The sequence below is a fragment of the Camelus ferus genome, chromosome 10 (assembly GCF_009834535.1).
Source record: "Camelus ferus isolate YT-003-E chromosome 10, BCGSAC_Cfer_1.0, whole genome shotgun sequence".
In the NCBI taxonomy this organism is placed as follows: domain Eukaryota; kingdom Metazoa; phylum Chordata; class Mammalia; order Artiodactyla; family Camelidae; genus Camelus; species Camelus ferus.
The window spans coordinates 52,116,607-52,138,309 of record NC_045705.1 but is presented as its reverse complement, the minus strand read 5'-3'; the positions used below and the strand labels follow the sequence as shown (position 1 = coordinate 52,138,309).

The following is a 21,703-nucleotide window of genomic DNA, read 5'->3' as shown; positions in this document are numbered from 1 at the left end:
TACCCTCTTTTAGAACACTTTTTGGGATACTACACTCATTTCCACTTACATAAAACTGCTCAGAACTTATTCACATTTATATGTTAGTAACTTGAAAGTAGTCTCTCCTGCATGACTAGATAACTAGCCAAAAATCAGGGGTTCTATCAACATCGAGGCGAATTGCTATTGGGGAAAATCAAATGTCTCTCTCAAATTCTCCAACTCCTTCTTCTTTGGTTCTTTTTATTTTCCATCCTCTTAGCAATAATGTTCCCCAATGATCAGTCCTTGGTCCTCTATTCTTCTGTCTCTACACTGACTTTCTAAAGGTACTCATACCGTGTCATACCTCTGTCTACTCTAAGGATTCTCAAGTCTCTGTGTCCAACCCCTACCTATCTTACCTTTTGAAGTCTCCACTTGGATGGCTATATAATAATACCTATTATCTTCCAAGCCAACAAAGACAAATAACTAATTTTAAAAGAAAAATATTTGCAATCTTCTTATTTAAAAGTCACAGTATCACAAGTATCCCAGACATTCAAGCTTGGGATTCTGAAGTCACCTCTGACCTTTTCCTCAAGCTATGGGTTGCAGGTCATAGGGAGCTTCTAAAAAGGAAGGAAATAAATTGGACTATATGAGATTTATACGGCATATGACTTGGGATGTGCATTTATCAAACTGGCTTTGCCCCCCTCAACTCTACTGTAATGTTCTAAAGTCATTATCCTAATTATTAAGTCTATGAGTCTATTTGTCATAGACGTAGAATGTGTGTCTCCCTCCTCCACCACAGAATGCATCTGTTGAAACCTAAACCCTATGTGATAGCATTTGGAGGTGGGGCCAAAGCAATGGTATTTGGAGGTGACTACATCATGAGGGCAGAGTTCTCATTAATGGGACTAGTGTCCTTATCAAAGAGACCCCAGAGAGCTCCCTTGCCCCTTCCACCAAGTGAGGACACGGTGAGAAGACAGCCATCTATGGGCCAGGAAGTAAACCCTCACGAGACCGTGAAGCTGCCTGTGCCTTATCTTGGATTTTCCAGCCTCCAGAACTCTGAGAAATGTTTGTTGTTTAAGCCACTCAGTCTAGCGTAATTTGTTACAGCAACCCAAATAGACTAAGACACTATGTTTAGTCCTCATTATACAAGACATCTTCAGAGCATTTCACATTTATTCATCATTTCCTCCTCCTCAAAATTCTCTACACTCAAGGTTTCCAAGATACCACTCTATCTTGGTTCTCTTGCAATACCCCTGACCACTCCTGTTCAGTTTCCTGGCTGCTACTGCTCTATTTACCTCTTAAATATTTAATTTTCTCCGGGTTCAATTCTTAGGCCACTCCTTTTTTCTCTCTATACACATTTCCTGAACAGTCTCATATTTTTTTCTTTATTTCTGGCAATCAGCTGGCTACCAGTAATTCCCAAACTAAACCTCTAATCTTCACTTGTCTCCTAACCACCTGACCCACACATCTAAACACCTAAATGACAGTTCTACCTTGATTATAAACAAGCACATTTAGTTCAACATACCCAAAACTAAGCTCAGCATTTCTTTCCTCATCCAAATTCATTTTTTTTTCTCCTGAATTCCCTGTTTGGATTAATAGCATCATCACCCAATTACCCAGGCTAGAAACTTTTACCATCAACTACTCTTCCTCCTTTACCCTTCACATCCATTCATTACTAAATATTGCTAATTTGAGCTTTTAAATTTCTCTAGAATCCATACTTTCCTTTCTAGTCCCACTGTAAAAGCTGAGTTTTTTCACACTGGTTTTTCTCCCTTTTGTCCACTGCCATTTGAGTCACATTTCTATGTGTTTCTTTTTTTTTTAAGAACCCCTATTTTTCAATAGCCCCCACTGCCTACAGAGTCAAAGCTAAATTCCATAGCCTAATACATGGAGCTTTTCACAGTCTGACCCCAACCCACTCCAGCATCAAAGCTTACCTCAGTTTCTATCTACACTATACTTCTCCCCATTCCTGGAACAAGACATTCATACACTTACATGTTTTTCTCTCTGTTTATAATCTACTTTACCCTTTCTTCTACCTAGCAAGTGGTTATTCATCCTGCATAACTTGGTTTAAACACCACCTCTCATAGGAAGCCTTCTGTTTCCCTCAGTAAAGTGGATCCACTTTCTTCATTTATCACTACTTATTTCAAGATTGTCTCCATTAATGACTAAGTTATAGATAGAATCTTACTACTTACTCATTTATTTTTGTTCTAACAATTAGCACAATGCCTGGAAAGCAATAAATACTTATCAAATCACTAAACTCCAAACGGTGATTGACAATTGGCAACAAACAGCAACCAAGAATTCCCAAATACTTCAATATAGAATAGGGGAGGGGAGAGCATCCAGGCTGACTATGAATTACAATGGCTCAATAATAAATAATTATCAATTTTTTAAATACCTCTAACTATGATACTCTAGGTATTGTGCATAAATTTACCTTTTAGCTTATCTCAATTGCACTGCTTAAAGAAAACTGATGAAATACATAAGAAATATTTCAAACGCTTTCTCCAATATATTTAAGCAGGTTGGTATGAAAAAATGTAAGAACCTCAAATGATTGATACTTGACTCCAGGTTAAATATTATCTAGATAAGTGCATTAAATTCTAAATGTATTAATGAACAGCAAAAGTAAACAAAAAGAAAAAAGTAAAAGCATATAAAGGAATTAACCTATGTGGTCATTTTCAGTTCTTCTTGCACAAACCTCAGTAAAAATACAAGAAAGTAAAAACTGTAAGTAAAATAAAGATAGTTGGCTAAGTAACTTCACCTACTAGGACAAATGAAGTTTCTTAATTATTGTGTCACAGGACATATGCAAAGTCAGGAAAATAAAGTCAAATTTCAAATTATCAAAATCAAACTGTCATAAAAATCAGTGATTTTCAAGCTATGTTCTCCTCAGCATGACAGTACTATCCAGAAGAGCACAAAACCAGAAACAAGTTAAATATCCAATAATAAAGTGAATGATGAAGTTGTTATAATACCCATTATTAATATATCCACAAGGTATAATAATTTAGCAACGGAAGATTATGTTTTTCTGGAATTTTATAGAATAACCTTTCCTTCTGACACCAATGTTTGGAAAAAATAAGGCTACTCTGAGTATCTTTTTATCTTCCTCATAGCATTATTTAAATTAAACTTTTTATTTTGAGGTAACTGCGAGAAATAATACAGATACCCATTTCTCTTCACCCAGTTCTCCCAATTACAACTTGCAAAATTGTAGTACAATATCAACACCAGGATATTGACGTTAATCTGATCTACTTTCTTATTCAGATTCTCCATTTTACTGCAGCTCATTTGTGTTTGTGTGTTTGTGTATTTAGTTTTATGCAATTGTATCATATATGTAGGTTTATGTATCCATTACCCAGTAAAGATACAAAACAGTTCACTACCACGAAAATCCCCCGTTACCCTTTATAAGCATACTCATCTCCCAGCCTCCTTCCTTATATCCTTTTGTATTTCCCAGATGTTCAGCAATTGTGTATTCATTCAATACATCTTTATTAAACACTATGTCAAGCACTCCTCCTTGCATACAATTCAAATAGCATGTATTAACTATTTTTTCCAGTTTGTAAAAGTAATTTTTCAAAAAACAAGGTTTTTTCCCTTTCAACTTTAAAATACAAATACGAAAAAAAATCAACTAAAAATAAAAAGTATCATTAACTGAAAAGATATTTTAGGAACAAAAATAGTTTAGTATGTTGAACCAATAATTCCAGGAACAATCTGGAATTAGACACAGAACATACCAGTATCATATTATTATCATAATACTAGCTTTGAGACAGATGTAGGTAATAAAATCATACTAACTCCTGAAGAAAGCTTTATAATAAAGGTTTGCAGAATCAATTTGGTTTATTCTTCACCTGTAATTCTAACAAGTACATAGATTTAGTGGACTTTCTTCTAGTAAGTTTTTACAGAAGGTTTTACAAAAAAGGGGCTACTCAAAGGATACAACTCAAGATACAAAATTATTCAGATGTTTAAAAAAGTGATTCAAATTAAAACATCTGCTCTTCAAAACCTATTGTCAAGAAAATGAAAGGACAAGTCACAGATTGGAGGAAAATATTTGCAAAACACCTGACAAAAACTTGTATTTATATAATTCTAAAGAAACTCAATAAGAAACCAAACAAATGATCCAATTTAAAAAAAAATTGATCATACTCTTTACAAAAAAAATTCAAATGCAAAAGGCACATGAAAAGATGCTCAACATCATTAGCCACCAGGAAAATGAAAATTGAAACCACAATGAGATATCACTATACATCCACTAAAATGGCTAAATTTTAAAAATAATATACATAAAATTTAAAGGATTAACACTCATACATTGCTGGTAAGCAAAATGGCACAGAGAACTTGGAAAACAGTTTGGCAGTTCCATATTAAGTTAAACAGACACTGATAATATGACTCAGCAACTCTCCTCAGTAGCTACCCAGGAGAAATGAAACCATGTGAACTTTCAAAGATCTGTATGCAAACGTTCAGAATAACTTTGTTCATAATGGCCAAAAACTAGAAACTTGAATGTCCACCCACTGGTAAATAGATAAACTGTATTATACTCGGCAATAAAAAGGAACTGACAATACATACAAGATGGATAAGTCTCAAACATATTTTTCTAAGTGAAAAAAGCCAGACATGAAAAACTATATAATTCCATTATAAGACATTCTAGAAGAAACAAAAACATAAGGACAGAAAACAGATCAGTGATTGCTAGAGGTTAGGGAGATAACTGACTGCAAAGGGGCTCAGAGAACCATTTTGGAGGGAAGTGTTCTATATCTGTATCTTGACCAGTGGTAGTGGTACACTTATGTATACATCTGTCAAAGCTTATTGAACTGTTCAGTTAAAAAAGTGAATTTTATTGCATTGAAGTAAATTATACTTCAACAAATGACTAAAGAAAAATTATCCCAAGTTTTAAAAAAAAGATGCATCTCACTATAAAGATTCTACAATTTATAAAAGCTTCTGGATTTTGTTACTTAAAAACAATCTTCCCTTTCCCTGCCATGGGATGGAGAGTAGTCACTGTAGCCCTGGGGTGGGGTGAGAGTTGTCAGAGCCCAAGTGAACCAAGGTGGAAGTCCATGTCGGGAGGAATGGCCAAATGAGTTCAGACAAAATCCCAAGCACAGCAAGGAGGGTGTCAAAAAGACAGGCAACCTGGCATGGGGCACTGGGTGTGAAGGGAGTGAGGAGGACATCTTTCTTCACACTAAAGCAGCCCAATGTCAGGTGTCAGAGTCTAACTGGGGTGAGAAGCATATCCACAAACAGCAGGGAAGCTGACATGGCAAGCCAGACCCCGAGCAGGTTGAGGATGGTATCCTTGTATCAGGGAATCCTGGTATGGGCTGTTAGGTACTAAAAAAGGTAGGGAGTAGGAGAGACAGAATGAAGAATCTGAATCCAGCAGAGAGAAGAAGGCATCCAGGAAAGGAGGAGATGGTAGCAAAGATGAAAGACTGGTTAAATGGAGGGAGACTGAACAAAGTAAATATATTAAGGATAACAGAAGATAGATTTCTCACTGTCAGAGAACAGTATTATGAATATGAAAAAGGAAAAAATTAGAATGGACCCCGGAGTGTTGGAATGAAATTAGAGATGCTGATGTAAGCTCATAATTTTCAATATACATGGATAAATATAGGTGTATACAAATATTCCCCAGCTCCATCCCCTAAGGCTTGGAAGCAGTAACAATAACAGGAATAAACACACAAGCACTGAGATCTTAGCTTCTAAATGTCATTATCCACTAAAAGGATCCAGTTCTCCCTAGAGAAATGGCTGATTTCAGGGCTAAGGCAGGGACAGTACAATATAAGCCTAGAACATCTTCTTATGACAAAAAGTAAAGACATGCTCAAAGAACGGTGGGGACATGTCATAAGGTCACAGAAGCCAGCTTGAATGGGCCTTTGCTGGCCAAATTAGAAACAATTTGAACAAAAAAATAAATAGTAACAGAATATAATCCATTAAAAAAAAAAAGAAAACTATGAGTCCGCACAGATATAAATGTATAAAGGAATACATTAAAAGTTTGATGAACAAGATATTTACATAGTTTCAAGGTAGTACTCACAAACACCATTTGTTAATTAGCTATTAGATATAAAATTTAGAGTGAAGAAGCCTGGCAGATATTGCTTATACCAAGTAATCAAAGTGAAAATCACCATTGGGACAAACTGAAATTGTACACCAAATAGGATGCAATGACCATCACTTCTGTGATATTCCTGCCCAAATACATAACATATATGTATCTAATCATAAGAAGAGATAATCCCAAATGAGCAGCATTCCACAAAATAACAGCCCTATAATCCTCCTTAGGATTAAGGTTATGAAAGTCAAGAGAAGATGAAGGAATCATTTCAGATTGAAGAAGTCATGCAGCACATGGCCAAAAACATCATGAAAGTAAATGAAAACAATGAAATTCATTGCCATCAAGAACAGGCAAGCAAGCAGCAAACTCCTGAAGATCAGCACGATTCCTCAGATGAACTCAAAAGCCATCCAAGAGCTTGCCTCACCTGTGATGGGATGGCCCAATGACAAATAAATACAATACATAAGCCTGAACTGAATCCTTTTGCCATTGAAAAGATCAACGGCACAATCAGTAGAAATTGAACCAGTCTGAGAACTAGATGGGGTACTACGTCAGTGTTAATTTCCCGATTTTGATGACTGTATTCTGATTATGTAGGGGAAAATACTTGTTTGTAGAGAAAAAAAGAAACTACAGCATTCTGGGGTAATAGGGCATCAGGTCAGCAGCTTCCTCTCAAATGGTTCAGGAAGAAAAAAAGTTCCTTGTACTGTACTTGCAAGTTTTCTGCAAGTTTGTGATTGTTTCAGTTTTTTTAATGTGAGGGGGGAAAATGTCGCTAAAAATTAAATAATGTTAAAAAAACAAACCATGATTCTCCATATTGTTCATCTCGGTAAGAAAGAGATAGCAGACTATGCAAAATTACTAGGAAATAAAATTTCGGAGCTGATAGGTAGTTAGTTAGAAATGAGCACTGGGCAGGGGGAGAGGAAGAGGAAAGGAACAATCCAGAAAATGGCAGTGTGTCTGCATTCAAGAAAAGGGACTCCAGAAATGTTTACTTTCTCTAAATGAGGGCCGGTAAAAGAAGCCAGTTAAAACCAAAGTGCTGCAGCTGCGCGTGGGAGGGGTACCTGGTATAACTTGACGGAATGAACAGGCCCAAAAGGGGATGGGCATGCTGGAGCACAGGGAACCTGAGTTGTCAATCAATCAACCGATCAATCATGAAATCAGGCTATATAAACATGAAAAACAAAGGAACGGTGCCATTTTTCCTCTTGGATTAGCCCACTCCCAGTTCTCAGGAGTGTACTATCTTTCAGTATTTTTTTTTTTTTTACTTCACTAATAAAAATCTTCCGTATATCACGCTTTTTGTCTCTCGTCAAAAATTTTTGTTTCCGGTGACTAAGAACCGAGGTAATTCTTATTTCCCCTTTTCCGGGTGACAGAGCCAGAAGACACTTTAAATATAGTCCAACCTCTTCTAACAGTTAACTTCGATTAAGTAAAGAGGAGTGAGAGACTAAAGAATATAAAAGGTTCCCGCTAAAGGAAGTTATTAGGAAAGGAATAGTGAAAGGGGCAGTCGACCAAGAGTGGGTAGAACAATGGTATTTTGAGGCTATAAATGGCTGTAACCATCAGCAAAACACAATCTCAGCATCTCCTCTGAAAAATGAAGGGACTGTCTAGCTGATATCTAAAATTCCTTGCAAATGTGCGACCAGAATTACCCTGAAATAGATGTGCTTCCCCAGCTCAACCTATTACATTATGCTTAGCTATACAGTAACACAAAGGAATATAAATATAAAAATAAACGTGCATAAATCCTGATTCCTTTTAAGTTGTGGAAATCAATCAATTAAATTAAAATGCAATACATCTGCCAGATTATGAGGAAAATTTTCTGACGAACTGAAAGAACACTTAAAACACACATTAAAGTGAACAAGATCACCTTGTTGACTGTCCTTACTTAAAAGATAGTGTTCAGATTCATTCTGAAATGACCGTCACATCTGTCCTGAAAGAACAGGGAGTATTTCCTAAAAACGTGTATAAGGTCAAGGATTCTTTCCCCTTCCCCGGTACCACGCGTTCACTGGGACGGTGACTACAGATCCCCATCACCAGCAGGAGTGAAGTAGCACCGGACTCTGAGCACTTCCTTTTGGAGAGGACAGCCCCCTGCGTCACTCGTTACTCACTCAGGATGCTGGAAAGAAGTTTATCCCCGAGGAACTCATCACAGTTGGCTCCCACCCTCCCAGCCCTAAGGTCCTGGCCCAACCTACCGGCCCCAGGGCGCTGCCCCTGGTACCCGACCCCCTCGAAAGCGAGGGTCGCGGAACCCAGACTTGCCCCAACTGACTCAGCTGGGCCGCCCCGGGCCCCGCAGACGCGGCCTCCCCCACTCCCCCGCCCCTCGTGCCGGTCCCTCACGCCCACCGCGAGGCCCTGCCCGGCCAAGAAGGCCGGACGCTGGAGCGCCGGCTCTGCCCGGGCTCAGCCGGGCCCTCCCCACCTCCCGGCCGAGACGTCCGGCCCCGCAGAAGCCACTGGACGGCAGCCGGGGGGCGGAGGCGGGGAGGCCCGGGGGCGGCGCCCGCCCCACACCCTTACCTGGCTTCTCGTGGTCGTAGCCTACTACAATGAAGTAGTCGGCCAGCCGGGCCATGGCCGCCGCCGCCGCCGCGCCCGGGAAGCGGGTGCCCGTCGCCGCCCTCGCCGCCGCCGCCCACCGGGCCCGGGAGGGCTCAGCATTTTCCCTGCAGCAGCAGTAGCGGCAGCGGCGGCACTTCAGCCATGTTTGACAACCGAGGCGCGCACTGCGCCTGCGCCGCACTTAGCGCCCGCTCCTGCCCCGCCCCCACCCGCGCTGGCTCCTTGACCCCAGCGGGGGCGGAGAGCCCACCCCCACCCCCACCCCCACCCTCCGCGGGCAGTTGCGACTGCCGGCTTTGGGGAATGGGCGACCCGCCGTATTCTCCGCCACGCGCCGCCACCACAGCGGCTCGGGGTGGTTCACTTTGATGCCTGGCTGCCCCTTCGCGGCCCCCCTCCCCTTTCCCTGTTTTTCCTAAAGCAGGGTGTCCTTCCTTCCGCCTTCTCCACTCTTTCTGGATCTGGGCAGACGAGACAGGGATGGTTGAGGGGGTCCCCTGGCAAGTTTGCTGCTTCCCCTCCCCCGCGCCAAGACGAGATTCTCCCGCCCTCGGCTGGAAGCATGGAATTTGCACCGCCAGGCCTTTTGCTGCACGTTTCCTGTTTATGTTGTGCAGATGGGAATTTTAGGAACATGCCACCGAACAGGCGGAGGAGGGAGAGGCTTTTGCGCAATCTTCAGAGGCGCCTCGTGCTTCATTCCTGGGTGGGCTGGGGGCGGTTGACCTGGGCTTCCCCTGGAGCGCCTGAGGAAGCTGGATTCCACCGAAGAACGCGGCATCCCCGGGATCCTCCTGAACTGCCGGCTCCAACAGAGTCCGTGGGAGAAGGCTTGTCTCTCTCTCAAGGAAGTCCTTCCCGCCTAGGCTTTCGCCCCTTACTGCGGTCCCATAGCTCTTGCAGCAGGAGCAGGTGGTGACTTCCAGCTTCCCTGCTCAAACAATGCAATAAAATCAATTAGTGGATCTCATCATCCAATCTAGGAATTATCTAGGTGGCCTTTTTTTTTTCTTTCTTTCTTTTTTTGTTTTTGTTTTTTTTTTTTTTTTGCTACACCTCTTATTGGTCGTTTCGAATTTGGCTAGTGAGGCACCAGATGAGCTTGCTTTGTCCTCTGTCAGTATCTCATGAAGTTTTAATAGCAGAATATGTTACAAGTAGTTTTGGGAATCTCCCTGGTTTGCAAATGTGATCATCTTCGTGGAGAGAAGTGCACGATGTCTCGAACTCTTGAACTGGGAGTCCAGAGATTTGCTGTCTCAGTTCCCGAAAATGTGCTCTCATAGATCATTTCCTCTTTCTGTGTGGAACTTTCTTCACCTACAGATTGAGAGGGTTGGGCTGCACTAGAAGAACTGAAACTCCCAGGAAGTAATACTTTAGGAGTTCATTTGCAAATTGCTATGGTCAAACAGAATCAGCCTAGTTGCAGGGGAGGAGGGAAGATAGCAGACTGATCTTGGAAATAACCAAACTGAAAAAGCTTCAGTCACACCTCTTGTAAGATTCCTCTCTATAATTTCCTTGGGAGCTCGTCACCCAATTTGATCACTTTCAGTAAAGAGGAATCTTACTTCCTTGGGAGGCAGCCCATTGCAATGTTTATTAACCCTATTGTTAGAACATTCTTCCTTATTATGTCAGAGTTGTCTTGTAACTACCCCCAATTTTGCTCTATGGAAATACCCAGAAAAAAAAAATCTATCTTCATATGATAGCTTTTCTGATTTTTAAGGCAACTATCATGTTCCTTTCCCATTTTTCTTTTTTTAATTAAGGTGCAATTCACATATCATAAAATGAACAATTTTAAAGTATACAGTTCAGTGGTATTGAGTACATTCACAGTGTTGTGCAACCACCTCTATCTAGTTCCAAAATATTTTCATCACCCAAAAGAAAACCCCACACCCATAAAGCTGTCACTCCTGTTTCCCCCTCCCCCAACCTCTGATAACTACCAATTTGCTGTTTTGTCTCTATGGACTTACCTAGTATGGATATTTGGCATAAATACAATCATACAATATGTGACCTTCTGTGTCTGAGTTCTTTCATTTAGTGTAATGTTTTTAAGGTTCATCCACGTTGTAGCATATAACAGTACTTCATTCTTATTCATGGCTGAAATAATATTCCATTGTATGTATATACCATAGTAAGTCAAATTTATCTGTTTTTTCTTTTGTTTCTTGTGCTTTCATGTCGGATAAAAGAATCCATTGCCAAATCTGAGGTCATGAAGATTTACTCCTACGTTTTCTTCTAAGCATTTCATAATTTACTCTTATTTTAGGCCATTGACCCATTTTGAATTAATTTTTATATATGACATAAGGTAGGGGGTCCCAGTCTACTTTTTAAATGTGTTTTTTTTTTATTCATTCACAAGTGTTGGTTTAAATTATTTTAACTTTTTTTTTTAAATCAAAGCTTAGCTGTTTTCAAACCTTGAATCAAATGCTGTTTCCTTTTAGGCATATTCCATCTGTTAGGTCATAAGTAGGCTGGCAGACCATTTGCAAATGGGTGTTTTGTAGCACATGGATTTTGACTTACCCCAGGTGAGCATATTTAGCATACACTGGAACTGTGCTTTGTTTCCCAATCAACAGCTGCCAGTCTGCTGAAACTGATAAGCCCTGACAAGGCAGCTTGATTACTGATATTGGCTGAAGGCCAGACTATCCCCTGAGATAACCACCATCACCTTTTACCAAAGAGTGAGGGAGTAGGGCAAATCCAGATTTGTTTAACTGAAGGCTGGCAGGAGCAGGAAGGGAGGAAGACTATGTGGCACAATGATGATGTGTATACAGCAGATGCCTTTCTTTTATGCTTTAGAAGACAAAAAAGGAGCTGATTACTAGTGAGCAAGGATTATCAGCCTGCTGTTCCTACAGTCGGCTATCGTAGAGTAAGTGGCTGCTCTGCACAGTCATTTCAAGTGCATCCTGTGGTTAGCCGCTACAGTCCAGAGAGGCAATATCAGAGTTCGGCTTGACCAAGTGTCTGCAGTCAGGGATGGGGCCCCTTCAAATAGTCTCTATCAACCAGTAAAAAAGGAAACTAAGCAGCTGTGGTAGGAAATTCCCTGATCCGTTGCCACGTCTCCCTCCACTAGGTTGCCCAAACTGAATGATGTTACCCTTGACACCTGCCTCTCTCTCAGCCTCACATTCATTACTCAGTCCTATTGATCCTACTTCCCAAATATGTACACTTCTGCCCCTACCCTCACTGCCACCCAACTAGTCTGAGCCACTGTCACCTCCCACCTTAACTACTGTAATAGCTTCCTAACTGGTTTCCCAAATTCGTTGGTGGTTCCAGATTTTCCATCTAGGTAAAACTTTGGGACAAAAAGTGGGTTATGAACCCTGTCTTCAAATTAAATCTGTATGGGAAACACATGTTTTTACCTTGGGGCTGTGTTTGGAATACAGAAAGGAGGCTTCAGAGATGACTGATAGAAATTGTCCTGCAGTTGCTTTCATATATGTGACTATATGAATAGCTGAATCTTGACATTGATACGAAGTATCCCTGACGTTAGCAGCTTCAGCATAAATAAATGCCATGAGAGATTGCAGGCTGCTTTTACTTAGATTGCATCTTTATTTGGTGAATGGGACTGGCTACATAATTGGCAGAGCCCAGAGCAAAATGAAAATGTAGGATCCTCTCTCTTTTCAAAAATTACTAAGAATTTCAAAACAGCAAGAAGCAGAGCATTTAGTATGGGGCTCCGTGTGACTAACAGGGTGCCTGTCCATGAAGTCAGCTCTGTTGGTGTAGCTTAGGGTGGACTCTGTGTGTGTGTGTGTGTGTGTGTGTGTAGTGAATTAACTGAGATTATAGGAGGCAGAGGCCCTCTCCAATCTCTCCAGGGCACCACCACTGCGCTGCTTCCCTTCTTGCTCCTCCTTAATCCATCCACCACATTCAATAGCCAAAATGATCTTTTAAATGTATATCAGATTATGTTTTTCCCATCTTCAAATCTGTCAATGGCTTCCCTTCTTATGAATAAAGTGCAAAATCGTCATCATATACCAAAGGGTTCTATTTACTCTCTGATAACCTCTTTAATCTCATTTCATGCCTCTCTTCTCCCTCACTCAATACATTTCAGCCACACTGGCCACCTTTCATTTTCTCTAATGTACCAGGCTCTTTCTCATCTCTGAGCATTTGCACAAGCTGTTCCCTCCATTTGAGACATTGGATCCCTCTAATCTTGCTTTTTCTTCAGAACACTAACCACAGTTTATAATCATGTATTCCTGTGAGGGTTTATTTATGTTTGGCCACCCTCTATGCTGTAAGCTCACTGAGGGCAAGAATGATGTTTGCATTGATGATTACTGTATGCCCAGCACTTAGTACAGATCCAGGCACATAATATTTGCTCAGTAAATATTTGTTGAAGGAATGAATAAACTTTCAAATCCCATAGGCCCATGCATAAGAATTGCTTCACTCTAATGGTTCTAATCTGATAAGTACAGTATCCCCACCTGGAAGCAGGTAGCATGATGGTTGCTCTCATTAAGCCCATTCTTATTCTCTAGGGATGACCCCCAAATGATCTAATCATCTCTTTTATACTCCACTTATTAATGCCATTCATTGTGCCATCAGTAGTAAATTTTTCTTGAAGTAACTTCATGTTATTCTGTTATAGCTGTTAGTAAAAGAAGCTTCTACACATTAACCATCTTCTCCACGTTCTCTTTCATCTGTCCTTTAAGCTTCAGGGAAGTCTGTCTTTTGGCTTTATCATATAAGAGGACTGATTATTTCTGTTCACCTGTTTTGTGTGGGAGCACAAAAAGGAGGCAGGAAAAGCATTGCTTTTCTTTATACTGATGCATTGGAAAATTTTATGCCCAAAAAAGAGAAAGGTTAACTGCCCTCCTGGCCTCCACAACTCATAAATTAATGCTATAGAAACAGTGCATTTTATTCTGTGTCAGCATTCTTTACTTGGTCAACCTCCTGAAACTGTATGCTTGTTTTACACTTAAATTGGTTTACATACATGTGCATTTTTCTAGAAAGGGTCTACATCTTATTAGCTCCTCAGAGAAGTCAGAAATTAAAAAAAAAAAAAAAAAAAAGCCCTGACCTTTATATGCTGCTTTACTTCTCCCTGTGAGTGACTAAGTCCAAAAGGCTGATTGGGTCCTTTCTTTAAAGCACTTGGTGTTATGACTCCAGGATGCTTCTTGAAACTTGTTTTCAAATAATCTTTGTAAACAAGCCTTCAGTTTAGGAGAGGCATTTTGAACTATATGAATAATAAATGAATTATAAAATTTCCTGTTTGAAAAAAGACACACCAGAGGTAACTATCCAATGCACTTAACCCCTTAAGTTTAATTATTCTTATTAATATTAATATTGTTTATTGTTTTTCATTACTTTTCTTCATGACCTGAGTGTGGTCACTCTGGCTTTAGGGATTGTGTCCACAGTGTTAGCTGAAAAAACACCACCACAAATTTCTTACAATGCCAAACATTACTAAGAATAAGGCTTGGATTTAGGGCCTAAAAATAATTCAGTTAGAATGTAGGAAGAAATTGAGACACCATTACACAACAAGGCTTTAGCATATTTGTATGTCTGTATGTATGATGTCAGGATACACACATTTATTACGATGCTTTGGGGGTTTATTTACAATCTGACCCTTTAAAAATTCTTAGGCACACAAAAAAGTGGATCTTCATTAACTAGAAGGTATTTCTTTTGTTTCTTTCGCTTTTCTTGCCAGTGAGATTTTAAAGATGTTTCTTCCTTCACTTCCTTCCTTCCTTCCTTGTACTCAATTTTCATCTACAATCTCTGCAGCTTGGATGGATGAAACTCCACGTTAACAGATCACCAGAAGCAGAACTCCAGCTGCGCTGTTTCCTTCTAGATATAGGTTTAACCAAGAACACACTCTACTGATTTTTTTTCCTTCAACAATGATTACGTAAACGAACTCGAGGTTCCACGGGAAAAAATAGATGCCAACAGCTGGCATATTTTATATCTTTTTTCTTCTTATACTCCACAACGCTTTGGGGAACACTCTGGCCCCTGTCGCCCACCCACGCAAACACACGCGCCCGCGCACACATACACACTTTCCAAGATAGGTGTTCTAGGAAAATCCCGAGCTGCCAACCCAGGACTTTACTTAAGGAAAGAATTGACGGAGTTCTCAAGCGTCAGTCTTCTGAATGCTAGAGGTACAAGGAGCACCTGGGCTGATAAGGAGCATGCCGAGGCTCTCAGGTGAGAAATCCTGGCACCGCCGCTACCGCGTAGGCGCTGGAACCGGGCAGAGGAGAGCCGAGTCTCCACTCCCGGGCTGGGTTTGCTTGTTGAAGCCTCCAGTAGTTCAAACCGAAGTCTGCACCAACAGCACGCCTCACAGTCCTGCAGCCAGAGCGAGAGCTCAGTCCTCAGTCCCCTTCCCCGCCCCCACAGCACCCCCTACCCCCCACGGAATCAGGTCTCTACTAAAGGACAAGAGAGGAGGCCACAAGGTAGAGCTGAAGAGTCCTCTGCAGACCAAACCCCCCAGGGCTGGTGGGAACTGGAAGGAACGAGTCCAGACCACGGGACCTTCCCTGGCTGCAGGCCGGCGCCCAGCTGTCCTTGACCTCCCTAGCAGTCGGAGGCGCGCGCCGGGGAAATGAAAGTAAAAACCTGTCTTGGCGTGAACCCAGCTGGAGGCTGGAGAAGAGTAGGTCGCATCCTTGGACAAGACTGACAGACAGCCTGTCCTGAACAGGGTCGCCGCGGAGAGCCTGACTCGCAGGGGACGAACTGAAAGGAAGCCGTAAGATATGGGTGACTAGCGAGCAAAATAGAATAGTGAGGCTGGGGAGGCTCCTGGAAACAGAGCAGGCGCTCAGTAATACCTGCTGGGTTTTGCGCGGGCCGACTAGCCGCCAGACCCCGTTTGCTGCAGCACCTACCCTGCGGCCAGCCAGGCGCCGGAACCCAGCCCAGACGCTGCGCTGCATCCCTCCTCGGCGTCTCCAGCCCTTACCAGAGCCCAAGCCAGAGCTAGGTATCTGTCCCCCGCCCTCAGCTGGAACTCAGGTCCGCTCAGGTGGTTTTCTCAGGAAAGAATCCTGAAAATAATAACGTCGGTGCGGCCATTCCTTCCCCAGGTGCAATGTCCACCCATCATTCCTGGGAGTGAAAGGGCGGCTGAGCTGGCAACGCGAGGCCCAGGGCAGGCAAGGTCCGCGCGCCCCAAGCCAGCCGCCTGTGCACTAGGTCTCCGAATCAGCATGGCATAGCAGGTAGGAAGCTTAGAGATCTGCTGGGGACACGTTATAGATGGGGAAAATAGAGTGGGGACGTGACTTGCCTACGTTCACACAGCGAATGCCATAAAATGAGGACTAGAAGCTGGTCCTCAGAATTTCAATGGTCCCCCGCCCTCCGTTTCACAGTCTACGACCTGCATCCAGGGTAGTGGGTGATAGGACACCAGAGACCCTCCTGTCAGAAGTAGGGAGCTCCAAGGGGCTGAGTTCCCTCGCCGGTTTGGCCTCCAAAATTAAGTAAGAAAGTGAAGTCAAAAAGCAGTGATGGAAGAGTGTACACGAGTGACAAACGTGCTTGGGGGTGATTCATCATGAACAGGCATAAATCCTTGGGCGGGGGCTAGGACTCTTCTCTCCCCCTTGACGAGAGGATGACCCTAGCCTAGAAAAATCCACGACGCGCCCCATCCAGTCAGCCATGCTTGCTTTCTGGGCTGAGCTAGGACTCTGCTGCTTACCACCTTTGGTGTGACTTTAGGTAAATGCTTCCTCCTCTGAACTTTAGTTTTCTCATCTCACCGAGTAGAAAACTGATGTTACCTTCCTCGCCTAACTCAAGGGTAGATGTGAGGATCAAAGGAGATCAGGATGTGGCTGGCCATGCTTTGTAAACTGTAAAGCGATTAACATACGTGAAGCATTAGTGTGCTCCCTGGCAGTAAATCCTCACGTTTACAAGGGGTGAATGGAGGCTCCGAGGGCAGCTAGGCAAACTCTCAGGTTGTAACCTTATAAGGCATAATTGGATTACAAGGAGGAAAAAACGAAACGATATTCTTCGTCCTAATTTTGGTTATTCCTCTATTTCCAAATAGGCACACAAATTCTGACACTTCAGATAACTGCCCCCCCCAATCCCAATTCTCAAATCAGCCTTTCAGAGCCTGCCCCTCTTGCGAAATCTTACTAGTCCATCCCAGAACACTGGAGTGTGGGCCGCTCTCGGGGGTCTGGCGAGCCCCTGCTCTTCTCGGCTGCGCTCTGTGCCCTGCCCCTGAGGCTCGGCGGGAGTCTGGGGTCGCGGCCAGGTCAGGCGCCGAGCCGGCAGGGGGCGCGGTCCACTCGAGGCCACAGTTTCCGAGGTCCCGGGTTCGGGTCTTCTGCGCGGTACCCAACTCTGGTTCTTATAGTTCCGTGCCAGGAGACCTCGCATTGTGGGCTGCATAAGTCCTGGGTAAGGGCCCCAAGAAGTTGTACCGGCTCTACTTAGCCCCAGTTTAAGATCTGAACCCTGTGCCCAGAGAGTCAGAGTTGGGGCAGTTCCTGCACCAATTTCCTGGAGCTCATTTCTGAGCCAAGGGGGCATGAGGGACCCCTACCCTGACCCCCGCACCTCCCCACCCCCACCCCACCCCCACAGGCGAGCGCTGCGCGCGCCCGAGTGCAGAAGCGCGCGCCCAAGGAAAGAAAGGGAGGGCGCGAGGGCAGCCCAGGCCCCGCCCCCCTGCGCTCTTCTTATAAAGCCGAGGAACGCGAGCCGACCACTCAGTGGTTTCTTGGTGACACTAGGCGGAACAGCTCGAGACTCGCCACCTCTGGTTTCTCACCACAGCTTGGAGTCGGGGTTTGGCCACTGCCAGAGCGACGTTTCAGATTTAATTCTCCCAGTTCTTGGCAGTTCACCCCCTCAGCAGGTAAGCACCCCGAACGCGGCGATTTAAAGTGGGAAGAGGGGGTGGAACTGCCCAGGCCGGAGACTGGGAGTGGTAGGTGAGGGATATAATCCACTTTGTAGGGTCCTCTGCGGGGTGCGTCCCACATCATGGCCCAGCTCGTGCACACAACTGGAATTCCAGAGACTCAGTCCCCTCCACTCCGTCAGCCAAATTTCGAGAAGTTGAGCGGGGAACCTCTGGGAGCCTGACACGGGGCAGCAGCCTCCCGTGCGGGGCTTGTCACCCGCCGGGCGGGTGCAAATGCCGCTGGCGCCTCTCTGTGCCCCTGGGAGATAAGCGTCTGAGTCAGGAAGAGCGCGGGCTGAGCCTGCCCGCGCCGGGGCCCTCGCCCACCTCCGTGTCCCGCCCGGCGGTGCGGCGGGCAGGAGCACTCACACTCGGCTCCTCTCTCTCCTTCCCCAGGGTCTGCGCATCACCTCCGGGATGAAGCTGGTTCCCGTCGCCCTCATGTACCTGGGCTCGCTCGCCATTCTAGGCGCCGACACCGCACGGCTGGACGTGGCCGCAGAGTTCCGAAAGAAGTGAGTTGCATGCAGCACCTTCCCCAGTCCTGGTACCTGCAAGACAGGGGGAACTGGCCATTGATCCCTGAGGGTTTAGAAGTGAACAGGAGCAGGGACGGGCCAGGACCTCTCCTGGATGAATGCGAATCTTGTCAACTTGTGTTTTCTAGATGGAATAAGTGGGCTCTAAGTCGTGGAAAAAGGGAACTTCGGGTGTCCAGCAGCTACCCTACCGGGATCGCCGACGTGAAGGCCGGGCCTGCCCAGACTCTCGTTCGGCCCCAGGATGTGAAAGGCGCCTCTCGAAGTCCCCAGGCCAGGTAACTATGCCTCGCGCCATTGCGGAATGGGCAGGGGAAGCTCTTCTCCACTGCCTTGGCCCTGGGGATCATCAGGAGGATGTATGGCAGTTCAGATAGAGGTAGCAATTTCAAGCTCCCTCTGGTCCTAGAACGGCTCCGTTCCTGATGGCTGGGGCCAAAGACCTGCTTGATGGGAGTCTCACGTTGCCTGCCTTCCCTTCTCCCGCAGTCCGGACGCCGCCCGCATCCGAGTCAAGCGCTACCGCCCGAGTATGAACAACTTCCAGGGCCTGCGGGGCTTTGGATGTCGCTTCGGAACGTGCACGGTGCAGAAGTTGGCGCACCAGATCTACCAGTTCACGGACAAGGACAAGGACGGCGTCGCTCCCAGGAGCAAGATCAGCCCCCAGGGCTATGGCCGCCGGCGCCGACGATCCCTGCCCGAGGCCAACCTGGGCGGCACTCTGTTGTCCCCGGAGCCACAGGCACGAGGGGCCTCGGCCTCCCGGGCGCAAGTGCTCGCCTCCCTCCTTAAGATTTAGGTGGCAGCAGCGAACAGTCGCGCATGCATCCCGCCTGCGCCTCCCGGGGCAGAGGGCTTCCCCGAGCCGAGCCCTTCAGCGAATGGGAACCGAGCTGAGACAGCCCTGATTGTCCGAGAGTCCCGGAGGCACCGTCCAGCGGCGAGTCCCGGCTTTGCAGGAGACCCTCCTCCTCCGAGGCAATATTCTTTTCACCCTAGTGCGGCCTGGGTGCCCCGGGAAGGGAGGAGGGTGCAGAGGAATCCAAGGGAGTGTCGTCTGCCAGGCTCATGGAGAGGAGAAACTGCGAAGTAAATGCTGAGACCCCCAGGGGCAAGGGTCTGAGCCACTGCCGTGCCCAACTGATTTCTGACGGGGTGTCACCCCACCGGGGCGCAAGCCTCACTATTACTTGAACTTTCCAAAACCTAGAGAGGAAAAGTGCAATGCGTGTTGTATATACAGAGGTAACTATCAATATTTAAGTTTGTTGCTGTCAAGATTTGTTTTTGTAACTTCAAATATGGAGATATTTTTGTACGTTATATATTATATTAAGGGCATTTTAAAGCAATTGTATTGTCCCCCTCCCCTTTATTTTAATACGTGAATGTCTCAGCGAGGTGTAACGTTGTTTACTGCGTGGAATGTGTGAGAGTGTGTGCCTGAGAGACTGCCTCTTGTGGAAGAAGGAAACACCATGTCTGTATAATCTATTTACATAAAATGGGCGATATGCAAAGCAGCAAACCAATAAACTGTCCCAGTGCTGATTCATTCTCTGGTCATGAGTCTTGGAAGGGAGGGTGCCCCTGGTCCTGGTCCTCCCGGGAGCCTTGGGGTCCAGTCGCCTGGCGTGGGAAGATAGGACAGCTGCGCTGGCGGGTGCTGGCGAGTCTCGGCTCTGGCTGAGCGGTCAGAGCAACTCTCTCCAGGTGAGGCGTGTGGAGCGTGTGTCCTGCGTGAGGGTCCGGGCTTCGCGGAGATACTCGAGGTCACAGCCTCGCGTGGCGGCCGGGCCGCATGGGGTAGGATGAGCCCAAGTGGGGAAGCGAGCCTGGACTCTACAGATTGCGCAACAGAGTCTCAGATTTAATGGAGTTGCTCACGGAATTCTGCGCAAAAGCGCACCTCGGAGAGTTAGGGTGGTCTCGGATGCCTTCAAGGTGAGGAGGTTCCCCTGGCTGCAGCAGTGCTTAAGTTAGAAGCGACTCCACCAAAATGTGGGGACTCCTCCGGGAAACCAGCCGCCGGGCCAGCAACCCCGGTCCTTTCCAGCCCCGTGCCCCAGCGGGCCTGCGGGCTCATAAACGATGCTGCGGCGCCCCCAGCCGGCCGCCTCGGACCCGCCTGCGGGCCGTCAGGCAGTACGTGCGGTTTAATAAGTCCTCCTACGTGGGAGTCAGCACACAGCCTTAATGAAAGAGGAAAGAAAAAAACAGTTTGCAGATGCCAACCAGGGCCGGCCCCCCCTAGACCTGCACGGCGGCTCCCTGTTCTGGGATCGTGACTCAGCGCCCACACGCTGAGCAGCGTGCAGCTGCTGGCCGGAGGCAGCCGGGACGGACGTGCCGCCGGAACCGTGCGCCTGCGACGGCCTGAGACCTTCATGAGACCTTCATTGTTCCGCCTCCCCTTGCCGCTCTCCACTTCCTTCCTCCTTCCCAAGCCTTTTTCATTTTTTTCTCCACTTCTCTCCAGTCTTCCTTTCTCTCCCTTCTTTCTTCCTTCTCCTTGCATAAATTTATGCCTTATCATCTTAGACGGTTGACCCCAGTCCTGGTGACAGAAGCGGGGCACTAAGCCCCAGTGAATGACTAGAAGAGCAGGGGATCTGGGAACAGTCAGGACAGAAGGGGAGGATACGGGAAGGGACCCTGGAAGTGATTTCCCTGCCCCATTTGTCTCAACCGAAATCCTGAAGACCCAGGATGGAGTCCAACTGCTTGTCCTTTCTAGAAAGGTTCCTTGGCCTTTTGACTTCAAAGCATGACTGAAATGTTGGTGCCTACAGATGATCCCAGAAATCTTCCTGGTGACAAAAATCTGAGGGTGAGTTTGGATAATGGAAAGGTTTTCAGTGCAGCCTACCTCCTCCTGGGCCGTTTTGCATCAACTGCACACTACAAGGCCCCTTCTAAAGGGCTAGGATAGTTCCTTTGAGAAAAAGCCTGCGTGAAACTGAAGGAGATAGGTCCTAGGTCTGCGGTCCAGAGGCAACCTGCTTCTAAAGCAGTTTCAGTTTCAAAGAAAGTAGATCCTATTGCATGGAATTTCCTCAAGACTTCCCAAGGCTTCAATTTTGGGCATGTGGCCTGACGACAGTGTCAATCTTCATACAATTCATTGTCCTATTTGATCATAATAGTTTTGTGAGGTTCATCAGAATTCAAGGGGTTACAAATGCAGCAACAGACCATCCTGTCCTCTAGGGCCTTTTAGTAAATATTCCCTTAGAGGGACTCTGTGCCAGGTGCACAAGGTACAGGGAATGTATGAATGAA

At 45.4% G+C, this 21,703-nt stretch overlaps 2 protein-coding genes across 6 annotated transcripts in view; one reads left to right on the top strand and one right to left on the bottom strand.

Annotated features, from left to right (window-relative positions):
* Window positions 1-9,031, bottom strand: part of SBF2 (SET binding factor 2) — a 382,691-nt gene extending 373,660 nt beyond the window's left edge. For 2 of the 4 annotated variants that reach the window (XM_032489035.1, XM_032489037.1), the window contains exon 1: window positions 8,816-9,029. In XM_032489035.1, coding sequence (XP_032344926.1) covers window positions 8,816-8,870 — 55 coding nt within the window. In that variant the 5' untranslated portion in view covers window positions 8,871-9,029. Of the gene's footprint in view, window positions 1-8,815 lie in introns of all 4 variants that reach the window. The other 2 variants (XM_032489038.1, XM_032489036.1) reach the window with 2 other exon arrangements.
* Window positions 9,032-16,974: 7,943 nt separating this feature from the next.
* ADM (adrenomedullin) lies at window positions 16,975-19,976 on the top strand. Of its 2 annotated transcripts, XM_006191948.3 has the most exons (4): window positions 17,674-17,831; window positions 18,276-18,394; window positions 18,547-18,696; window positions 18,908-19,976. In XM_006191948.3, exons 2-4 carry the CDS (start codon window positions 18,297-18,299, stop codon window positions 19,218-19,220), a joined length of 561 nt encoding a protein of 186 aa, XP_006192010.1. In that variant the 5' UTR covers window positions 17,674-17,831; window positions 18,276-18,296; the 3' UTR covers window positions 19,221-19,976. The 2 variants fall into 2 exon arrangements, with proteins under 2 accessions (XP_032344925.1, XP_006192010.1); XM_032489034.1 differs by lacking the exons at window positions 18,276-18,394; window positions 18,547-18,696; window positions 18,908-19,976 and adding an exon at window positions 17,933-18,269 and having other exon boundaries at window positions 16,975-17,831.
* The last annotated feature ends 1,727 nt before the right edge of the window (window positions 19,977-21,703 follow it).